Genomic DNA, 20,903 nt, shown 5'->3' with positions numbered 1-20,903 from the left:
TATAGTTCAAGCAAATCGATTTATTCATAAAAACATATACACATGTTCAACATTATCACAATTTATCTTAATAAACAGCAAGATTAATTTACTCGATTTGAGGGGGAAATAAGAATACTCAAACACAATTATAACGTTATAAAAACATTTTCCATTTAAATACTAAAAATATTTCAAACCTGTTTCTTATCAACGAAGAAATTTCATTAATTTATATTTAAATTAAGATTAAAAATAACAACATAGGAATAATGCAATTGCATGGAACATAGAATAAATATAGAGATGTTACATTTTTATCAAACATGTAGAGCACTTTAAAATGTAAAAACCAAGTAGAAATAACCATCATTGTTACTATCAATTGTTTATTCTTCAGAAAGCAAACAAAAAGGTATTTTAACAATTAGCTTACAAAATAATAAGCACACAGTTTTTTAAAAGTAAGCAATATTTTTTGATGTTTATATATATATATTTTAATAAACATCAGCCAGTATATTTAGTAAAAATTTCAGGTCGCAGAATTTTCGCTTTAAAAAATAGGTCTGCAAAATCAATGGAAAAAAGAAATAACTGGTTGCTAAATAAATTGTTCAGAATTAAACCCTATCTGGTCATGTATTCAAAACCTGGTCATGTATTCCGGTCAAACCTGGCCATGCCTGGTCTGGTCATGTATTCTTGTCAAACCAGGTATTTTATGTGAATGAAGTAAATACTCCCCTCACACGATTAAAACTCATTTGCTAGTACAAGTGAATATGACATTACTTATGATTAGATAAAGAAAAAAGGTAAAACTTTGAGGCATCAATATAAAATGCAAAATGAATAACAAGAATAATTTTTAACAAATAATTAGAAATAACATTAATTTTGTGCACACAGAAATAAAATGAACATGAATAAATGAAATGTAATGATGAATTTATAACAAAAATAAAATATTGAAAGAAAAACCTGATAAAATAAATAACAATGACTAAAGCTTTAAATGTAAACTAAAATAGACTAGATATTTAAGATTAACATAAATTATAAAATATTAGATGACTCAATAATAAAAGTATAAATTAAAATTTTTTTCAGATGTAGAATAACTAAAATATCCGTACATGAATTAAGCTGCATGCTAGAAACAGAAAAAAAAAATTCTCCAACGAAGTGACTGACAAATTTTTTCATAATTAAGAAAGATGGTAACAAATAAACTCAGTTTTATCTCAAAATTGTTAGCAACAAACTTTAAAAAAAAAGTTTATTTTTTATTTTTAGAAACACAAATTGATGCACTGAAGAGCTTGGGGATTTTAACAAGCTTTCTCTGCAAGACGACAGCTAAATTAGTTAGCATATAGCGAAAATGGAGAAGTACTAAAAATAACAACTTTCTAATGAAAATTGTGCAAAATATTTCATGACAAAAACTGTTATACATATTATTTGAGATATTAATCAACACTTGAAGTAACAATAGAATATATTAGAAACTAACATGAATATATTAGAAAGAAAATACTTATTTTAAACTTGTAATTTTAAACAAAATTAAAAGTTATGAAAAAAACTTATATTGATACTGCAAGGTTTTTAACTATATTAAGGATAAATATATATATTTACAACTCATATGACATTATTGAAACGCTGTTTACAAAATTTACTTTATTTAACATCAAACTTTACATTATAACTGCAATTTTTATCACCTCAAAAATGTTTTTCTAAATGTTTTCTTTCTAAATGGAATATACCTGATAACAAAAAAGAAAAAATTAAATTGGATCTTAATTACAGAATCTTAAAACCTATTTTTCTATCTGTAGCTTAAAAATTTCAGCAAGAACAATATAATTATGTTTTCTAACTTCCTATGACTAATATAATTCTTTTTTTTTTTTTTCAACAATTCAAAGTGCTACGAAGTCCTCTGTAGGAAGAAAGTGAATGTTTTAACTATAAATACCTACATACACAATTTACTATAATTGAAACACAGTTGTGAACAAAAGTAATGATATGGTTGGAATGGAGAAATTAAAAGCTAATAAAGAAATTTAAGACTTTTTTTTATAACAATAGTTTAATGAATTAACTGTAGAAACCAAGCGCACTTCCAATGACTAATAACAATCGTATTTAGACAGTGAGTGAAATCACATTGAAAAATGAGAGTGGGGGGAAAAACAATACTATTTCTTCTTGGGATCATCTGGGTAGAGCTGTTTTAAAGGAACTAAGCTGAGTAACATGATGTGCCTTTCATACATTTTGCTATTGCGGAAAAGGGAGTCTGTTCCATGCAGGCGATCTAACACTCCAAGTACTCCAAAATTTTGATTAAATCTGCAGGGAAGAAAAAAGTTAGGTTTATTAAAAAATTGCAACAAAATATGTACATTTTTCATGATATTGATATTTTACAGTAAATATACATGATAGGAGTAGTTAATGCATCAGACATTTTTTTGGTATCAAACTACAAAAAGTAGTCTAAAATTGTGGTTTAAACCAGTAGTTTAACAGTTCTTGATTTTTCAAAAATAGTCTATTAATGTCTGCATTGGTTTGAATAAAAATGAGGAATAATAACACAGTTTTTAAATATGTACCATGCATAACAGAGAATGTACAAAAATTAATAAAAATGGCAGTCAGAAATTCACTCAGAAAATATGCTGACAGAACAACTGCTTGAAATTGGTTATAATACAGCAAATAAAAAATACTGATAGTGTTTCTCTGTTATAAACCAGCTGAGAAAGGTACCTGTTACAGCTGTTTCAAATATGAGAATGAGTAAGAAAAGAGGTAGAATGAGCAACTGATAAAATATGCTAAAATCAAAAAATTTTTCTTTTCCTTAAACTTACATATTTTTTAAGTTTTTTCTGCTTTTGAGCGAGAGATTTTTCTTAAATATTTAAAATGGAAGCAAAATTAAAATTTCGACATTTCATTTTTGGTTAAATAAACATATTTTTAAATGATTTTTGATGACCATGAAATCACAGAATAAAAATAATTCACATATACTTAAAAAAAGCAACTGCTAATTATGGAATCAACTTATAAAATAGTGAGAAATTTGAAGTTGTCAACAATGAATTATTATTAAATGTCGTTTGCATCATATTTGATGGCATGATATTTAATAATTAGCTGAAAAATAGATAACATCTTTAAATTATAGTCTTATACAAACCCTAATATAAATCTTGGACTTTTACTTTCGGCACAAATTTGATATTTCTTTATGCTGTATAATTACAGATCATTGCTGTTAATTTAGTAATACTAAAATAAACAAATATTAAAAAATTGTAATTGTTTTTAATTTTACTAACTTTGTGTTTACTAACATTGAAACATAAAATAATTTTTCATTATAGAAGAAAAGTTAAGTGAGTTTGAAAATATTAATTTTTATATCACTATAAACTTTTAAGATAAATGTACCTTATTTCAAATAAAAAGCATTCAGTTAAAGAAGCATTAGTTACTTTTCTTGTATCAAACGTATAAGATTAATACAGCAATATTTCATAGCGTAAAGAGTGAAATAAACAAAGTCATATTTAATTGCCATACTTAAATAAAGAGTGAAATAAACATAAGAGTCACATAAAGATTCCACTTCTGCTAAGTAATAGACTTCTCAAACTCAAAATCATGAAATCAAAAATTATAAAATAAAAATTTCTTAACTACTTTTGTTATAAGAACAAAATCAATTAATGTCATAAAAGAAAAAGAATAAGGTGATTGCTTTGAACACATAAATTTTGTTGCGATATAGCCGTGTTTAATGTAGAAATATTTTTTGGAGGAAGGTATGGGTTGATTATTCCACTTATATTCTAAAATATAGTAAGTGTGAAAGTCCTTACTTCAAATGGTGAAAGTCATGAGCCTCAGGTGAAGGAAAGAAAGGAAAGTGAAAACCAGAATGAGCATTCAGGGTAGATAAGATAGCCATTGAGAACCATAACCAAGACGTTGCTGTGTGGCTACCCAGAACTAAGGGCCCCAACAAAGGTGGTAATAAATTCGAAAAAATGTGTTCCACAGGGTGGCAATATATAGCAGTAATGGCAATGGGTGAAGTCCATTCGTGGTGACGCTTGTGAATATATTTGTAAATACGTGGGTGGTGTAAAAGCCTAAAATTATAAGAAAAGTTTCTTCTTTAACATTACATTAGATTATGAAAAGAAAAATAGAAAAGTTAAACATTATACAATGCAGAAAAAAAAATATTAGAAAAATATGCTTAAAATAAAACTTTTAATTCACTTGTTTAAACACATTTTGAGTAAAAAAAAAAATATTCCAAATTTAAAACTATAAAAAAGTTTTAAAACTGAAAATATACATTTATACAAATGCAACTATACAAATTGTTAGTTTCTTTTCAATGTGTTTCGCAATAGTTCTGATGGAAAATTAATATTTTTCCAAAGAATACAATAAGTTTCATGGCACTTTATACGGATATTAATTAAATTGATCATTTTATAATGATTGAAATTTATTATCTTCTTAAATATTGCTCAATATTGAACATTACCAAATTTTTTTTACTGTCACATTCTCATCATATTATTGCATAATAAATTTGCTGTAGATTGCAATTCTACATCTATATTTACATTAAAAAATAAATATTGCTTTCACTGATATTTTACATAATTTTCACCCTGCCAGCTTTTTTCTCTCATAATGTTAACTTTGATGAAACAATATTAAGTTTCACATGTTTCTAAACCATGTTAAAAAAATATTCTCTGATATAATAATATTATTGGTGCAGCCATTAATTTGAAAATTATTTCAAATAAAAATGGAAGTTTCTTTTTTGCATCACATTCATCAGTCATAGGAAAACTATTACTATCAGTAAAATTCTAATTTTTAGCAGCCACATAATCGTAAATTTGAAAATGTGTAATGTATCTTACTTAATTTAAATTTTAAATTAGTTTTGGAACAAGTAAATTGTTTATATTTTTTTGAATTTTTCAAAGTAAAGGAAAAATTATTGCAGCAATATTATTTTTTACAACCCAATACTCTTATGACTGATTATAAAATAAAAAAATATTAACTCTTTTTTAAAAATTTGAATTAGCAATAAATTTTAAAACTTTGATATTTTTTTCTAAAATCCAAAAAGGTTAACAAAAAATAAGTATCTTTTCAGGGTTGCAGAAGAATAAAATTCTCTCACTTTTCCAGATATATTTTTTAAAAATTACAGTTTAATACTGCAGTATGTACTGACAAAGCAGTGGTCAAAATATACAGTGAACCGCGAAGAGTTAATGTTTGTAATTTATATATTATATTATATATATAATTAAAAAATATAACACTACTCTAGGCAGAAATTTATTATAGAGAATTTTCTGTATTTGAAATGTCTAGAAAAAGAAATTATGCCACCACAAAACAAAATTCTAGTAGTATATCAATAGAAATTAATGTAGCAATTACCATGTACGTTTTATTTGCAGTTGTCACAATTGTACTCAATTAGAGTATTCCGTGCCCATTTTTGCTGAGCAATGAAATTATTCAGTTATTCTTGTCCAATGAATTAAATAATAATTATTGAAAATAATGAATGATTTATTCTTTATTCAAAACATTTCTGACTAATGAATAAATCTTTATTCATTATTCAGGAAGATTTTGAATAATTATGCATCATTCTTCATTCATTATTCTGAATGACAAATGCCCATCTCTGTTTGAGGTTTAGAAATCCAAATAAGCAAAAAAAATATCTATGTTTATTCTGAGAAAGTACATTTTTGTGTCTGATTTCGTAACTTAATTAATAGTTAGCACTAATTAGCATATTTGAAGTCACCCCCGTGAACCATTAAAATGGACACGTAGTGCCTGAAAATCCAATCATTAGAGCGTGATACATTTTTTAATTTAGCATACTGTACATGAAATACTATAAGATCCTTCTAAAAGAAATTTCTCCAAAGAGCTTTTTTTAATTGATTCCCAAACAGTAATCCTAGCCATTAAAAAATGCTTCACCAGTCATGATATACTACTTAAAAGTACAGTCCATCATATCAATTTTCATAAGGAATCAGATCTAGCTCTGTAGCTGATCTCCTTACTTATAAAAGGGATGGCACCTTGTCAAAATCCAGAGCCAAAGACCTACCTGGAATTTAAGAAATTATGATGCCTCTTTCTGAAAAGGATTTTTCCATTTTAAGGAAGAAACTAGACCTATGGAAGACCCTGCTCATCACTGGTTTATTAGGAAATCTGCTGGATAACTTTTGAAGTTCCTTGAAGGATCTTAACAATGCTTTGTAGACATAAAACTGGTCACTCATTAATGGCATGAGATTTGAAAAAGGAAGGAAAATTTTTCGACCATGCTCAAGTTGCAACATGCCAACATCTTCGGACTACATCCTAGACTGCCTCACTATTACTGTTGAGGATCTATTCCTAAAAACATCAATGGTTGCCTCAAAGTTAGTGAAACATTTGAACAATTTCAAGGACTTGATTTAGAGCTAATTTAAACCACAGGAATAAGTCTCATCACCAGCATACATTTTTTTGAGTTTTTATTTTTTTAATAGTTTTTTAATTTTTCAAAAGTAAGTAAAACTAACAGTAAGTAACTTCGATTTCTGGTTAACCATCAAGATGTCAGATTTTTTTTTCAGTCACAGTGCTGCTTTAGAAGACTTACATTTTAATTTACACAATATACATAAGCTATTTTTATGTATTGTATTGTAACACATTTAAGTAATACTAACCTGTGAGAATAATAGAAGCCTACTTCTTCCATGATCACACAAAATATAAGCTCAAATATTACCCATTGGAATGTTGGAAGAGTCTTTCCAGAGTTATATCCTCTCCAGACCATTAAGTAATAAGCTAATATTCCAAATGGTAAACCAATCACAAACTGATTAATCAAAACTTGTTTAACAACACTCAAGACTTGAGGTAAAGATACCTAAAAATTTATAGCGTAAATAAACATATTTTTTAAATGTATCCACTTATTACAATTTTATCAGAAAAATATAAAAAATAAAATTCTGTTTTAAATTTTTTTTAAATAAAAGAAAAATAAAAGAAATAAAAACTTATTACACAAGGAAAAAAAATTATTAAAGTCTTGACATCTAGCAGAGATTACATTCAATACATATCAGAAACAACAATTTTCAGTTAAAAATATTTAAAAATGCATTTATATTCTAAATAAAACAGATAAATATGTATATTTTCTTCAATTGAAATTAGAAATGCAGTATAACATTTGAGAATAACCTCCAAATTTAAAAGGATATCAATAGTTAACTATACATATAAATAGTTTAAAACTGACATAGAATGTGAAATGAATAACAAGGAATGTTTCTTAAAAATTGCAATTGACACAAAAATCCAGAACTTAAAAGAATAGTAAAATAACTAGTTGCATCATAAATTTTGAATCAGCTTTAATTCTATTAAGAAATGTAATTAGTGTATACAACAACAACAAAAACTAAATTGATGGGGAAATTTCTTTGGCACTCAATTATTTAGCATAATTTTTGGGAAATATTTATGTTAAAATGTTATTTATGCTTACTTACACGCTCAACACCAAAATCTAGCTCGTTTAAGGTTTCTAATCTAATATTAATCGCAATATTAATTATCGCAAGTAATAATTAAATTAAATGGTGCTTTTTTAATAAAATGAAATGTTATAAACTTTACTTTTTTAAGTTAAGCGATATTTCATAATTTTGCATTGTGCATATGCAATGCTAAAAGAAATGAACAAAGTTAAAACCAAAAGCAAAGTGCATTATTACTTACAGGATACGAAGCTACATCTTGAATTTTGTAACGAAGAGCAAATGCAGGTTTGCCTGTTAAGTCAGTAAATGTATACAATAAACCAATAACCCAATACACTACAAATGTGACCAAGAAAGTACCTGCAAGAATAAAATACCTAGCAATAAAATTTATTTGCATATGAAAAAGAATAAAACTATATTCATTAACTGGATGCCAAACTGTCTAGTTGAGCCTCCTGTTTAAATTAAGTTTTTCGAAAAATAAATTCAATTTTTAAAAGAACTCATTAAAGTTAGTTAGTTACAAATTCAAACTAATTAGCTAAGTTTGGCAGCTATCTTTCTTTGTGACCAATTTGATGCAACAATATTTGATACACAGATAAGTATCCAAGTTTTCTACTACTAAATTTGATAATTGTCAAAATGTTTAATATTCAACACTTCATGCATATTTTTGACAGTCAAATACAACCATACTATTTGAATGAAGAAGATAATCTGAAAAAAGATTGATGTAAGTTAAAGAAAATTAAATATCTGAGAAAAATTTAATTACTTTAGATATTAAGTCCATTAAACTACAAGCTTTAATTGAACCAGTAAAGAAGCAAACATGAGTAATAAAAAGTAAAGAACAAAGTTTAGAAAAAAACCTTTTAGGTATGTTACCAGCTTGAGAAGCTGAAATATCACCATTAAATAATTAAGTATTAACGCATATAATTAAAAAAATTTTTTTTAAGGAATCTACTGTGAAATTTCATATTTTGATGAGCAGAATTTTATCTCAGATTAAAAAAATATACCTACTAAGTACAGTGGAGTACCATACGTAAGGAATTAAATATAGCTTGCATATCCATTGCACTTGTATTCTTTTAGCTTTATTGGAATTCTTATAAAAGGTATAACCATAAATCTATTCTATCAGATATGCTTACACCAGCAAATTTCAGTGTGAAGTGGGAAAATTACCTATTCTTTTTGCAAATGAAGAGAAGCACATGTAGGGAAATAATAGCATTAACAGCTATACAGGGTGTCCCGAAACGCCCGCATAAACTCTGCCCAAAGAAGCGTTCCTGTACGATCCATAGTTTACGAGAAAAATACGAAAAACAAAGTATGACGTCACTGCCGGTACAAGAAAAAAACACTTTATTGGACATATCCACGACGTGCTCAAGCCTGCCTCAACAAGCACGGCGGACACTTTGAACATCTGCTTTAAATTGTGCATAAATATACTGCTGTTGATATGTTCAATAAAGTGTTTTCTTCTTGTACCGGCAGTGACGTCATACTTTGTTTTTCGTATTTTTTTCGTAAACTATGGATCGTACAGGAACGCTTCTTTTGGCAGTTTTTATGTACTCCCAACGAGGAATCTAGCTGTGCAGAGTTTATGCGGTCGTTTCGGGACACCTTGTATATGTTTTAAATGTATTCATTTATGTTGAAATTGGAGAGAATATTAAGTAACAAAACTTTCTATAGATATAAAAAGGGATGACGTTCTTCTTTTAAAATTAACTTGCAACTAAGAGCAAACCAAATAATAAACAACGAAATTAAATTTTTTTTTTTTAATAATACAAACAGCTTCGTCCACTGTTTAACAACACTGCAATAAAGAATGTGAGTGAATCAAAAATTTTTGTATTTTAATTTAAATCAAAACAAACAATAAAAAACAACATAAATGGATGGAGGAGTGGATGCATTTTATAAAAGAAAATAGTAAAATAAAAACAAAGAGGTTGATAAACATCTAAAATCTTCATTTTTATTGGCAAAGGTAATAAGTAACTTAAGAATATATTTAAGGGATGCTCAAAAGAAAGTGACTATTCAGATATAGACTATTTATTAGCAGCATTGTAGAAAACAATTAAAACACAAATTTTGAGGTTGATGCAAACTATAGCTTAAAGCAGCTTATTTTTTAGATTGAATGAGAATGAGTACATACACTATTACACGCACTATTACATACTATTAGATACACTATTACACACACTTAAATATAATATTATTGCAATTGTAATTAGAAACTTAAGACTTTATTAACAGAAAACTGACTATAATATAGATTTTAAGTGATTTAATTTCCTATAACAATTTAATTCAATATTCCTGCACTACAGTGCTGTCTTTCATTTGCTTTTTTTTAAATGTTTGGTAAATTTATGAGGTTTTAAATTTTTGAAGATGACATACATTAAGTAACTTTTATCAAGTTATTTAATCACCGGTACACAAATACAACACTGTGAAAAAAGAAAGAAAACGAAACGAAACAAAACAAGATTAAATTAAAATAAATTACACAATTTAGCTGAGCAATCAGTTAGTAGAAAAACACTTGTGAAATACTAGATAAATAGGTTAGAAATTACTATTGATGTTTCTTAGATAATGCTATCTTTACCCAAATTTGATAAACTGATAACTATTTTAATTCTAAAAAAACAATTCTAAACTTACCCCATACTCCTATAGTGTATCGATCTGAACCAAAAAATCTCCATATCTTATTCCATTGGCTTTGCCAAAAATCACCTGATGCACCCCAGAAATGCTGCAAATGCCTTAAAGTATGATACAATAATATGTATGATTTAAAGAAAATAAAAATATAAGGATATTTTATTTGTAGAGATAATTTTGAAAAACTTCACTCAGCATATACATACATATATCCTTTAAATAATGTGGCCTTTATTTTGCATAGCTAACTTAGTACAACTAAGTGCAAAGTTATCATTGAAGTTAAAATGATAGGAACTAACATTGCATTATAATTTTGAATTACCTTTTTGAGTATGTAATAAACAATTATACACATATTTGAAAAATAAAAGTAATGACTAAAATATGAGATGTTATTTTTATAACATAACATATATGCCTTAATAAGAATTAAAAAGTACCACTTTGATTCTATTCATTTACAGATTATAGCAATAGCATAGGATTAAACTTACATTAAGTACATGAACTGAAAGATATATATATATATATATATATTAAAGAAAATTTTTTCTTTCATCTGATCTATGCTGATAATCCAAAATTAATTGGATAACACAACAGAAAATTAACTGCACAGATCAAAAATTGAACAAAAATAGTTTCCTTTCTGTCTAATGTGTAAGTAATAATAAAATATATAGAAATATAAATTGCCAAACAACTTTAAGAAAATATTTAAAACTTAAGTTACAATATGAGAAAGATAATAAAATACTAAAACAATTAGAAAGAAAAATCAAGTATATATAAATACAAAAAAAAAATCATATTGATGCATATTATTATGACTTGTCTAACAGTTTACTACAGTGTATAAATGATGGAACGGATTTGATTGATTATAGTTCTTAATTGAACAAGAACAAAACATGACTATTTCATACCAGACTTAAAATATTAAGTAATAAAAGTAGATTAATAACACAGATAGTAATCAGTAAATAAACACAGATTTAATTTTAAAAACTACAAGCCAAAAAAATAAATAAAATATGTGGAAAAGGCAGGAAGATAATAGGACTTTAAAGGCATGACATTCGTGGGAAAAAATCAAACCCTTTATTGACTGCAATATATTAAAATTTTGGATACAAAGAAAAATATTTATTAGTATAAAACTTTCACAGAATTGAAATTTTTTGTTAAAATGCCTGATATTTTAAAAAAGGAAGGAAGCCAGTCTTATCAAACATGTTTAATTCTACGAAACTATGAGAAAGGCATTTAAATTCATTTACATTTTTTTTTTCTTTAAACGGGCAATAATGACATAGGTTGAAAGAGATCAAAGTAAAATAAATGAATTTGAAAAATGGGAAAACCTGTATATTTAATATATTATTCAACATAATAAATTATTTATAACATTACACATAACAATGAAATCTCTCGGGAGAGACCACTCTCTGTTCCACTCTAAAATAGTTNTAGGAACTAACATTGCATTAGAATTTTGAATTAACTTTTCGAGTATGTAATAAACAATTATATGCATATTTGATAAATAAAAGTAATAACTAAAATACGAGATGTTATTTTTATAACATAATATGTATGCCTTAATAAGAATTAAAAAGTACCTCTTTGATTCTATTCATTTACAGATTATAGCAAAAGCATAAGATTAAACTTACATTAAGTACATGAACTGAAAGATTTACATATTAAAGAAAAATGTTTCTTTCATCTGATCTGTTTTAATAATCCAAAATTAATTGGATAACACAACATAACAGAAAATTAATTGTACAGATCAAAAATTGAACAAAAAAGTAGTTTCCTTTCTGTCTTATGTGTAAGTAATAATAAAATATATAGAAATAAAAATTGCCAAACAGCTTAAAGAAAATATTTAAAACTTAATGTACAATATGAGAAAAATAATAAAATATTAAAACAATTAGAAAGAAAATCAAGTATATATAAATACAAAAAAAATATTGATGCATATTATTATGACTTGTCTATTAATTTACTACGGTGTATAAATGATGAAACGGATTTGATTAATTATAGTGTCTAATTGAACAAGAACAAAACACGACTGTTTTATACCAGACTTAAAATATTAAGCAATAAAAATAGTAAAATCACACAGATTTAATTTTAAAAACTACAAGCTAAAAAAATAAATAAATAAAATATGTGGAAAAGGCAGGAAGAGTACAGAAATACTTTTGAGGTATGGCATTTGTGAGAAAAAATCAAACCCTTTACAGGGCTATATTGACTGCAATATATTAAAATTTTAGATACAAAAAAAATATTTATCAGTATAAAACTTTCACAAAATTGAAATTTTTTGTTAAAATGTGTAACATTTTAAAAACTAATATAAAGTGTATTACAATACATATTATACTAAGCAAGTAATTTTCCTCTTATCAAACAGGTTTAATTCTACAAAACTATACGAAAGACATTTAAAATCATATAAATTTTTTTTTTTAAATGGATAATAATGACATAGGTTGAAAGAAACTAAAGTAAAATAATGAATTTGAAAAAAATGTATATTTAATATATTATTCAACATAATAAATTATTTATAACATTACACATAACAATGAAATCTCTCGGGAGAGACCACTCTCTGTTCCACTCTAAAATANTAGAACATATTTAGAAACACTATCCTTTATAAAAAATATATACATTTTACGTATTAATTAAATTTCACATATAAATGTAGGTTTTTAACATTTTCGACAGTGAGGTTTTTGACGTGACGGTTTAAACCGTCAAAAACTGTCACATGTCAAAAACCTGCCAACCCTGGCTGTTGTTAGGGGTTTCCCCCAATTGACTTCAACATATTATTGAAGGTACATGATTTTTCACAAACGATTTTAATTTCAGTCAGCGTCACTACCTTGATGCAGAAATGCCACATGAAAACCAGATTGATGAAAAAATTTAACGTCAATAAAAAGATTCCTACTGATATAATTATGTGTAAAAACAAATTTACCAATTGTGAATGATAGAACTATTTTAATGATGTTTAATTAAAAGAACAATTAAGTTTTTTGTTCAGTGTTCGCATTTAGTTTTAAGACATAAAAATTAATTCACTTTAAGAGATGAGAAGAGTTAGGTTTGTTTGCAATGCTTAGTTTAAAAATAACTTTTTTCTTCTAAAATAACTATTTTTTGTGTTGTCTAATTTAACTTTAAACTCTAAAAATAAATCATTGATAGCATCGTTTTTAGAGCACTGTGACATAAGGTTGTAGATATGTTTCAGAGACCATCAGCCCTCTAAATAAAAGCTTCACACAAATATTTTGAATTTGTTTTAATCTACTTATTTGTTTTGTTAATATATTTTGTTTTGATATTTTTTCTTGTTCCCTTATTTAAACTTTTCTGCATTTGATGCAGAGGTTAACCCAGCGGCTGGTAGAGGTTCTCCAACAGAAAATTAATGAAAAAAAATTCCATCCCTCCAAAAAGTGGTCGTAATAGAGGTACATAGAGATGGTCTTTCCTGGAAGTTTCACTGTGTATTAAGTTATCACATATTAAAACTTAGTGCCCGAGAAGAATAAATAGGCTTTTAAGTTTCAATTGAATAGAAGAAAATTAGGATAAAATAAAAAGACAATTATAATTTGGCAAGCAGGATTATTGAAGCGGTAAAACTAATTGTTTGAGACTTACCAAGTTAATGTATTACTAAAAGCAACAAAAATTACAATTGCTGAACTCAGGATAAATAATGCACTTTTTAAAGAAGAAATAAGTTTTTCTCTTTGAACTCTTTTATTTTGAGCTTCCTCGAGAGATGAAGGCGAAGGCTGAGTGGCTATCTGCTCTGGGGATTCCATATCAACTACTGAAAATGACTTTTAATTCTGTAACAAAAGTGGACTAATTAAATACTAAGTTATTATACAAGTAATTGCTGCTCATCATTTTAAAAATAATTTTGTGATTTAAAAATAAATACATTCTTTGAAATGGAATGCTAAATATATTAATATAATATAACATTATTAAGCTTATTCTAACAATAGAATTAATTTAAAGAAATTAAAATAAATATGGAATTTTATATGGAAAAATAAAAAATGCATTAATATTTTACAATGATATTGATATTAATGTAAAATCAATAAAACTTCAACCATATCAAAGAAAAACATCTGGAAGAAAAACCATGTCAAAGAAAAATATTAGAGAATACCAATTTTATTAATAACCATGTAAGTTGAATATCAAAGTATACATTACATGCACAACATCTAGGGACTGAAATAAAGGAAGTAATTAAACGATAATCATAAATTAATAGTTAAAAAATAAATATAATTTTTGAGACGAAATTGTAAATATATTGAAAGCCTTATTATAGGAATAGAAATAACTTTAAGTAATAAATAAAGAATTTCACACAAGAAATTTTCGTACGGAAACAGAAGAATTGATTTATTATTTTTATAGTGATACTAATATCACTAAAACTTCAACCATACGAAGAGGAAACGAATTTGAGAATACCTTTATTAGCAACCGCGTAAGTTTAATATCAAAGTATACATTACATGCACATCTAGGGACTGAAAAAGATGTAATAAAACAATAATCATAAAAATTTAAGAACTAAGTGTTCAAAGAATCTAACTCATACGAGCAAGCTATGAATCCGTAATGAAATAAAAGTAAACATTCTAAAAATATAATGAGAAGGACAACTTTAAAATATCTGTGGGGAAATATTAAAAGTCGATAACAAAGTTTAATAAAATTATTATTATTTAAAAATTTCCAGAGGGAAATTTTTATTTAAAGAACGTACGATTTCTACAGAACGTTTTGACAGTTGTGAAAAATATTAAAAAAACGGTTATGATTTAAAAAGCATTGCATACTTATACAAGAGCAGATTTTAACAACCTGCACCTATCACGACAAATGGTTTTTAACTCAACGAAATAAATCAAAACTGATATATCGACGAAACAATAGATTTTTTGACATTTTCAATACGCAATAAGGAACCTCAGGATTTGTTTTTGTTGTTTTATCATACCATTGCCATCAAATTTTGAAACACACTAAATTTCAGGTTAAAAGTAGGCGATCTAGTGGCATCGCAACTGAGTTGGCCAATGAAAAACCCTAATGCAATTTATTAGCTGTTGAAGCAGTGCCAGTCTGAATCAAAAGGAAGTGAAATCTATGCAGATTTTTTCTGTAGAAAATGCGAATAAATACAAATTCAAATCTTGCAATGCACCTTTCTTTCTATGCTTGTTTGGAATGCTTCAAAAGGACTTTAATGTCTGTTGCTTGATTACTTATTTCCTTGCAAAAAGGGCAACTCACACTGGATGTGTTTTTTTTTTTGTTTTTTTGTATGAAAAAGAAATCGCATGCAAACAGGAACCTGATTCGTAAGTTTTTCGCTGATAAAGATTTCCACCAATCTAACAAAAGGTATATGAAGATAGAATTGCGTTAACCGCTAGAATTTCATATGGGATAGAATTCGATGAATTGATATCATTAGTTGATTCATTGCCGTTTGGCGATGGACCGGGAGAGCAGTATTAAGATCACCTGACTTTGAGAGCTTTATTAAGTTTACGGTTGTGTACGTGGTCGCTCCTGTGTTGTTATTAGCAGTCGAGTGTGTACAAGCTTCAGTGGTGTGTGATTGAGACTGAGTAACAACAGTGCGAAGAGGACAATGTCGCAGGGACAAATAGCAAGTCAACTGTTCAATATGTACCATGCATCGAAGTAGGCGTGCTCAAATCGAAGTGAGCGTTATGTCAAGATAGGCGTATTCTGATCAAGTCCGCAGGTCACTAATGTGGGGGTTGGAATACCGACGATGTCAACCTTCATCTATCAAAAAGTGTCCCAAGATAGAATCAAGTTAATGCGTCTTATATACTAGTGAATTGGAATTGTTTTATTGTAGTGGTAGTTACACCACAGGATCAACATCGAGTTGATTGGACGAATAGAACTGAAGTTATAAAGGTTTTATGTATAAAAAGTACAATTTTGTCCATTTACGCCTCTAGTGTAGTTAACTAAACAAGTTTAGGCATTTTTTTACCATGGAATTTTCGCGTTTAAGCGAATAAGATTCTCGAGTTAAAATGAATAATTAAAATATTAAAAGTATTTTCATTAATAAAAAGTCCTTTCTCGCGATCGCTACTTCGAAGTATAAAGAGTACTTATGTACACTTTTTTCTTCGCTACCTAGGGACATTTTTCACTTCCCTATGGAGAAATAATGTTCATTTTCTAAAATGCTTTAAAAATTCGAGTCAACAGCAAAAATAATTTTAAAGTCTTAAAATTGCTACTTTTTATGGAAAAGAAACCTTTTGCAACTTTAAAAATATGAGCCTTTTTGACTCATTTTTAGTTAATCGAGGAAAAAAAGAAATACATAGAAAATGCGTTGTTCCATAGCGTGGGGTTTTAGGAATAAACACTTTTTTTATTTAAAAAGCGCAATTTATTTATAATTTATAACATTTAAAATTTAGAATACGGAAGTTACGTCTTACGCAACACTAGTAGGAAACGTTATCTAACTTGCCTGTCTAGAAAGAATTAAAATCTCCTCAAATTACCTTCTCTATTTCTCTCTGAAGAGGGAGAAACGAGTAGAGGAGAATGGGGGAGATTTCAAGACTCATTTTTAATTTCAGAGCGAAGTCTTCTATGAAAAAATTTAGGTATTAATTTTTTCGAAGAAAGTGTCTAATTTTACTAGACAATACGGACTTTACTGAATTATAAATCGACATGAAGTTTTTTTTCTTTATGCCATCTATTTGGGATCCTTACCAGAAGAACGTTTAAGTAATATTTCTGTTTACTTTCCCCAATTAAAAACGACTTTTCCACATTCAGCAAATCAAGGAGGGCAGCAGAAAGTTTCTCAGTGGATGCAACAAACATTGCAATTTGGAAAAATATTCAGAAATATATCAAAAAAATATGTACAAACATTCCCCCCCCCCACTTCAAATATTCTAAAATGCTTTTGCATGTGAGCATTAGAAATTTTCTCAATCAATTTCCGTAACTTAATTAGACTTACCAAATCAAAAATATTTTACAGGAATTCAGATTTTTAACGACATATAAATTTTAATAAAAAATTTATACAAAATATATAACAATATATAAATTTTTTAACAACACAAAAAATTATTAAAAATTAACAATTATGGATATACCTATTAACAGTGCAGCTGATTATATATTGGGCGTGTCACAATTTCTCCTTGAGTTTGGAAGGCTTACAATAAACAAAATATTACTCTCACATCAAAAAATTCTGCTTAATTTGATTTTTACTTACAAGTTTTTTTTCCTCACAGATGTTCAATATGTGAACCTTCTTTGGATACAGCTGGCTTTAAATCTAAATTGAAATTCTTGCCACTTGGCATTCGCAAATGAGGTTGTGTTCCTTCTTTGATATGCTGCACCTGTGGTTAACGCCACCATTACAGGAAGATTATGCGGCGTTTATTTATCAACAAATGGGTAGTGCGGCTTTGATGGGAACTCCTCCAGACTGAAAGTCTGGGGCTGTCTGCTGCTATGGTAACAAGCGAGAGCACATTTTTAATAGGGGTTAAATAGAGGAAAGAAGGGGTCGATTGGTTTACTCACGACGACCTACGCTAAGATTTAGACCAAACTATTTTCACCCCCACACCCCTATTCAATGTGATTTTCCCTCGTAACCATGGTACCCGCCACGACGCGAGACTGATGTCTGCAGGAGTTCTCCTGAAGGTCGCACTATACCCTCTTCTCATTATCAGACAGACGTTTGTTATTTCCTAAATTACGAACGTCCTTCGTCGTCTTTGGATTGGCCGCTGGTCGGACTCCCCAGACTTAACTCCGTACTCTCCAAACTTACCTCCCTACAATTTTTTTATGGGGCTACGACAGAGGTTATGTTCTCGTGATCCCATACCACGTGATTTAACAGAAGTACGATGAAGGAGGGATCACGAGAGCATTTGTTACAATTGATCGTGACGTGTTGCAGAACATGTGGTAAAAATTTGATTTTAGACTTGGATTCTGCCACATCTCCAAAGGTTCACAAATTGAAATTTTGTCATTTGAAATTGAAAAAAAAACGTAAAATCGTTTCTTAATCAGTAAAGTAAAATTTTCGCCGATGTATAGGTAATATTTTATTTGTCATAAGCTTTCAGACCTCGGAGAAAATTATTACAAATCCTATATATTAAATAAAAAATGTTGCCCATTCTGTGCTAAGCAAATGTTTGCCCTCACGTAAAGGAGTAATAAAGGATACGCTACATCATACATGCGTAGTATGCAAAGTAGCGTCATACATGTGGCGCTACTTTGTGCAAATTCGAATTTGGCACTTTTCAAGTGCTGCTATTCAGTATTATGTTTTTTTCACGTTAAAAATGTGTGGAATTTGAAGATAGAAGTCTCCTCTATTACTACAAACATTTTTTCGAATTTTAAAACAATCTCAGAGTGTGTTTTGTTTATCCAATGTCAACAACTTTCCGAGAACGTCGGACGTCGAAAAGTGTGCGTGGAAACTTTAACTGTGAAATGCAAAGACGTTGATAAAACAATTATCGTAAGTGCAAAATTTTTTATTTATATATTAAGGAACAATTATATCATGTTAACGTTAAAAAATTTTGAAAATTAATAACAAATAAACGGAAAATGAAAAAAAGTGCACTGTGGGGCTACTTTGTGCAAATTTTCATTCGTTTTTCTTTTTCGACAGAAAAATGGTCAGACGTTATAAAAAAAAATACCTGGCTACACTACCGTGATTACACTTTAGAAAAGCTGCAGCAATGTTTGCAAACAGTTGCTGGTGGCATGTTGATTGCAGAAGCTTCTCGGAAATACAAAATCCACAGAAATACTATCTCTAATAAAATTCACAAGAAACGCGTGAAACGTGCTGGTAAACTATTATTTTTCTTCTACAAAAATTTTTCTAACGAATTAATCAAACGATTTAACACATAAAAATATATTTTATAGGACATCAGGTGATTTTGCAGAAACTGAAGAGCAAGTTCTGTCATGTTCATTCAAGCGTGTTATGCTCAAATTTATCAATATTATAAATGTTAATGAATATTTAATAATTATTATTTTTGAAATTTCATCTATTTCAATGTTCAAAAATGTATATGGTTTCCTTTTGTTTAAACTCAAATGTTTTGAAATAAACATTCTTTTTAAGAAAAAATTCTTTATAAAAAATGGTTTTTTAGAGCTAAAAATTATTTTCACACTAATATCTTTACATATCGCGATGTTTTTGTTATTAAAAATGTCAACAATTAACTTTTTCAACAAGTTTATATCAATATTTTACTTAAAGCATGATTATTAAACTGAATTCCTATCGCTGCACAAAGTAGCCCCACTTGGGGGTTACTTTGTGCAAGGTATGTTTTGACTTATTATTTGTAAATATTACAAACAAATAATGCAAATATTGATCAAATTTACTCGTCTGAGTCCAGTTATGATTATATTATCGTTAAATTTTGAATTAACATAGTTTTTTTACTTGTCAAAGTTCAAAAACTGCGAAATCCTGCACGAAGTAGCCTCACATGACAGTACGATTATTAATTATGATATTTCATATAGGAGGGGGAGTAAAATAAATAGACAATTTTAGAATTATTTTTATTTTATGCATTTATTTGTTTATCGATTATTTTCACCTCTGGGTGCATCTTTGGAAATTTCCTCACTATCTTATCTCTCTGAATTTTATCGATGCGGGAGGAATGTTTCGATTAGATGGGAAATGCAAAGATGTCACGCATGTCTCTCATTTGTCAACGGGCTTGGACATCATTAATTTCACCCCAGATAAATACTGTTTACATTATGTATTGCATTATGTTGTTACAAAACAACTATTCATTTTTTATGATCAAACGTGTTGTAATTTCTTCTTGATTTGTCAATTTTGGTTTAATCAAAAGAACATACGTACCCATCTTCCACTTATTTTTTTGTTAATATTGCGTAAACATAATCAGGGATTGCAGTTTTAAACTATAGACTACATTTTGTCAGGATTTTGCGTATTTTAGCTTGATATATGAACTACGTATTCGATAGTGTGTAAGGGTATTTGTATACCAGTTCCCAGGGCAAACTCATCGATTAAATTCTTGTAAAAAAAAAAGAAAAAGGTGTGTATTCATTGCAGCTGGAAAACGCTAATAAAAGGACCCAAATCCGTATTTTATGTTTCTTAATTATGTTTATTAATGTAAGTGAAAATTGCTTTAAAATTAATGTTTTTATTTAAATGCAAAGAAAATTTAAATTTAAATGTCTAAAACTTCATTTTATCTTATTTTATAAAATAACCGTCGTTGGAACAACTGACCCAATTTTGAGTTTGCAATTACCATTGTTCAACTCCGTAGCCTTGTAATTTTAAACCAATGTTATTCATGTATTAAACCAATG

General features: G+C 27.9%; 1 protein-coding gene across 2 annotated transcripts in view; it reads right to left on the bottom strand.

Moving 5' to 3' along the window:
* The window catches only part of LOC107446083 (fatty acid hydroxylase domain-containing protein 2), a 73,035-nt gene continuing 52,132 nt past the window's right edge, over positions 1–20,903 (bottom strand). Inside the window, exons 1-7 of one of the 2 annotated variants that reach the window (XM_016060630.3) lie at positions 15,272–15,456; positions 14,061–14,254; positions 10,350–10,453; positions 7,876–7,997; positions 6,810–7,015; positions 3,894–4,166; positions 1–2,349 (exon numbers count right to left, since the gene is read on the bottom strand). In XM_016060630.3, the coding sequence (XP_015916116.1) occupies positions 2,196–2,349; positions 3,894–4,166; positions 6,810–7,015; positions 7,876–7,997; positions 10,350–10,453; positions 14,061–14,227 (1,026 nt within the window). In that variant the 5' untranslated portion in view covers positions 14,228–14,254; positions 15,272–15,456 and the 3' untranslated portion in view covers positions 1–2,195. Of the gene's footprint in view, positions 2,350–3,893; positions 4,167–6,809; positions 7,016–7,875; positions 7,998–10,349; positions 10,454–14,060; positions 14,255–15,271; positions 15,457–20,903 lie in introns of those variants that run through there. The other variant, XM_043051606.2, reaches the window with a different exon arrangement.

Source organism: Parasteatoda tepidariorum, chromosome 1 (assembly GCF_043381705.1).
Source record: "Parasteatoda tepidariorum isolate YZ-2023 chromosome 1, CAS_Ptep_4.0, whole genome shotgun sequence".
NCBI classification, from domain to species: Eukaryota; Metazoa; Arthropoda; class Arachnida; order Araneae; family Theridiidae; genus Parasteatoda; species Parasteatoda tepidariorum.
Note: the sequence above shows the minus strand (reverse complement) of the source record. Positions and strands in the feature narration are given on the sequence as shown.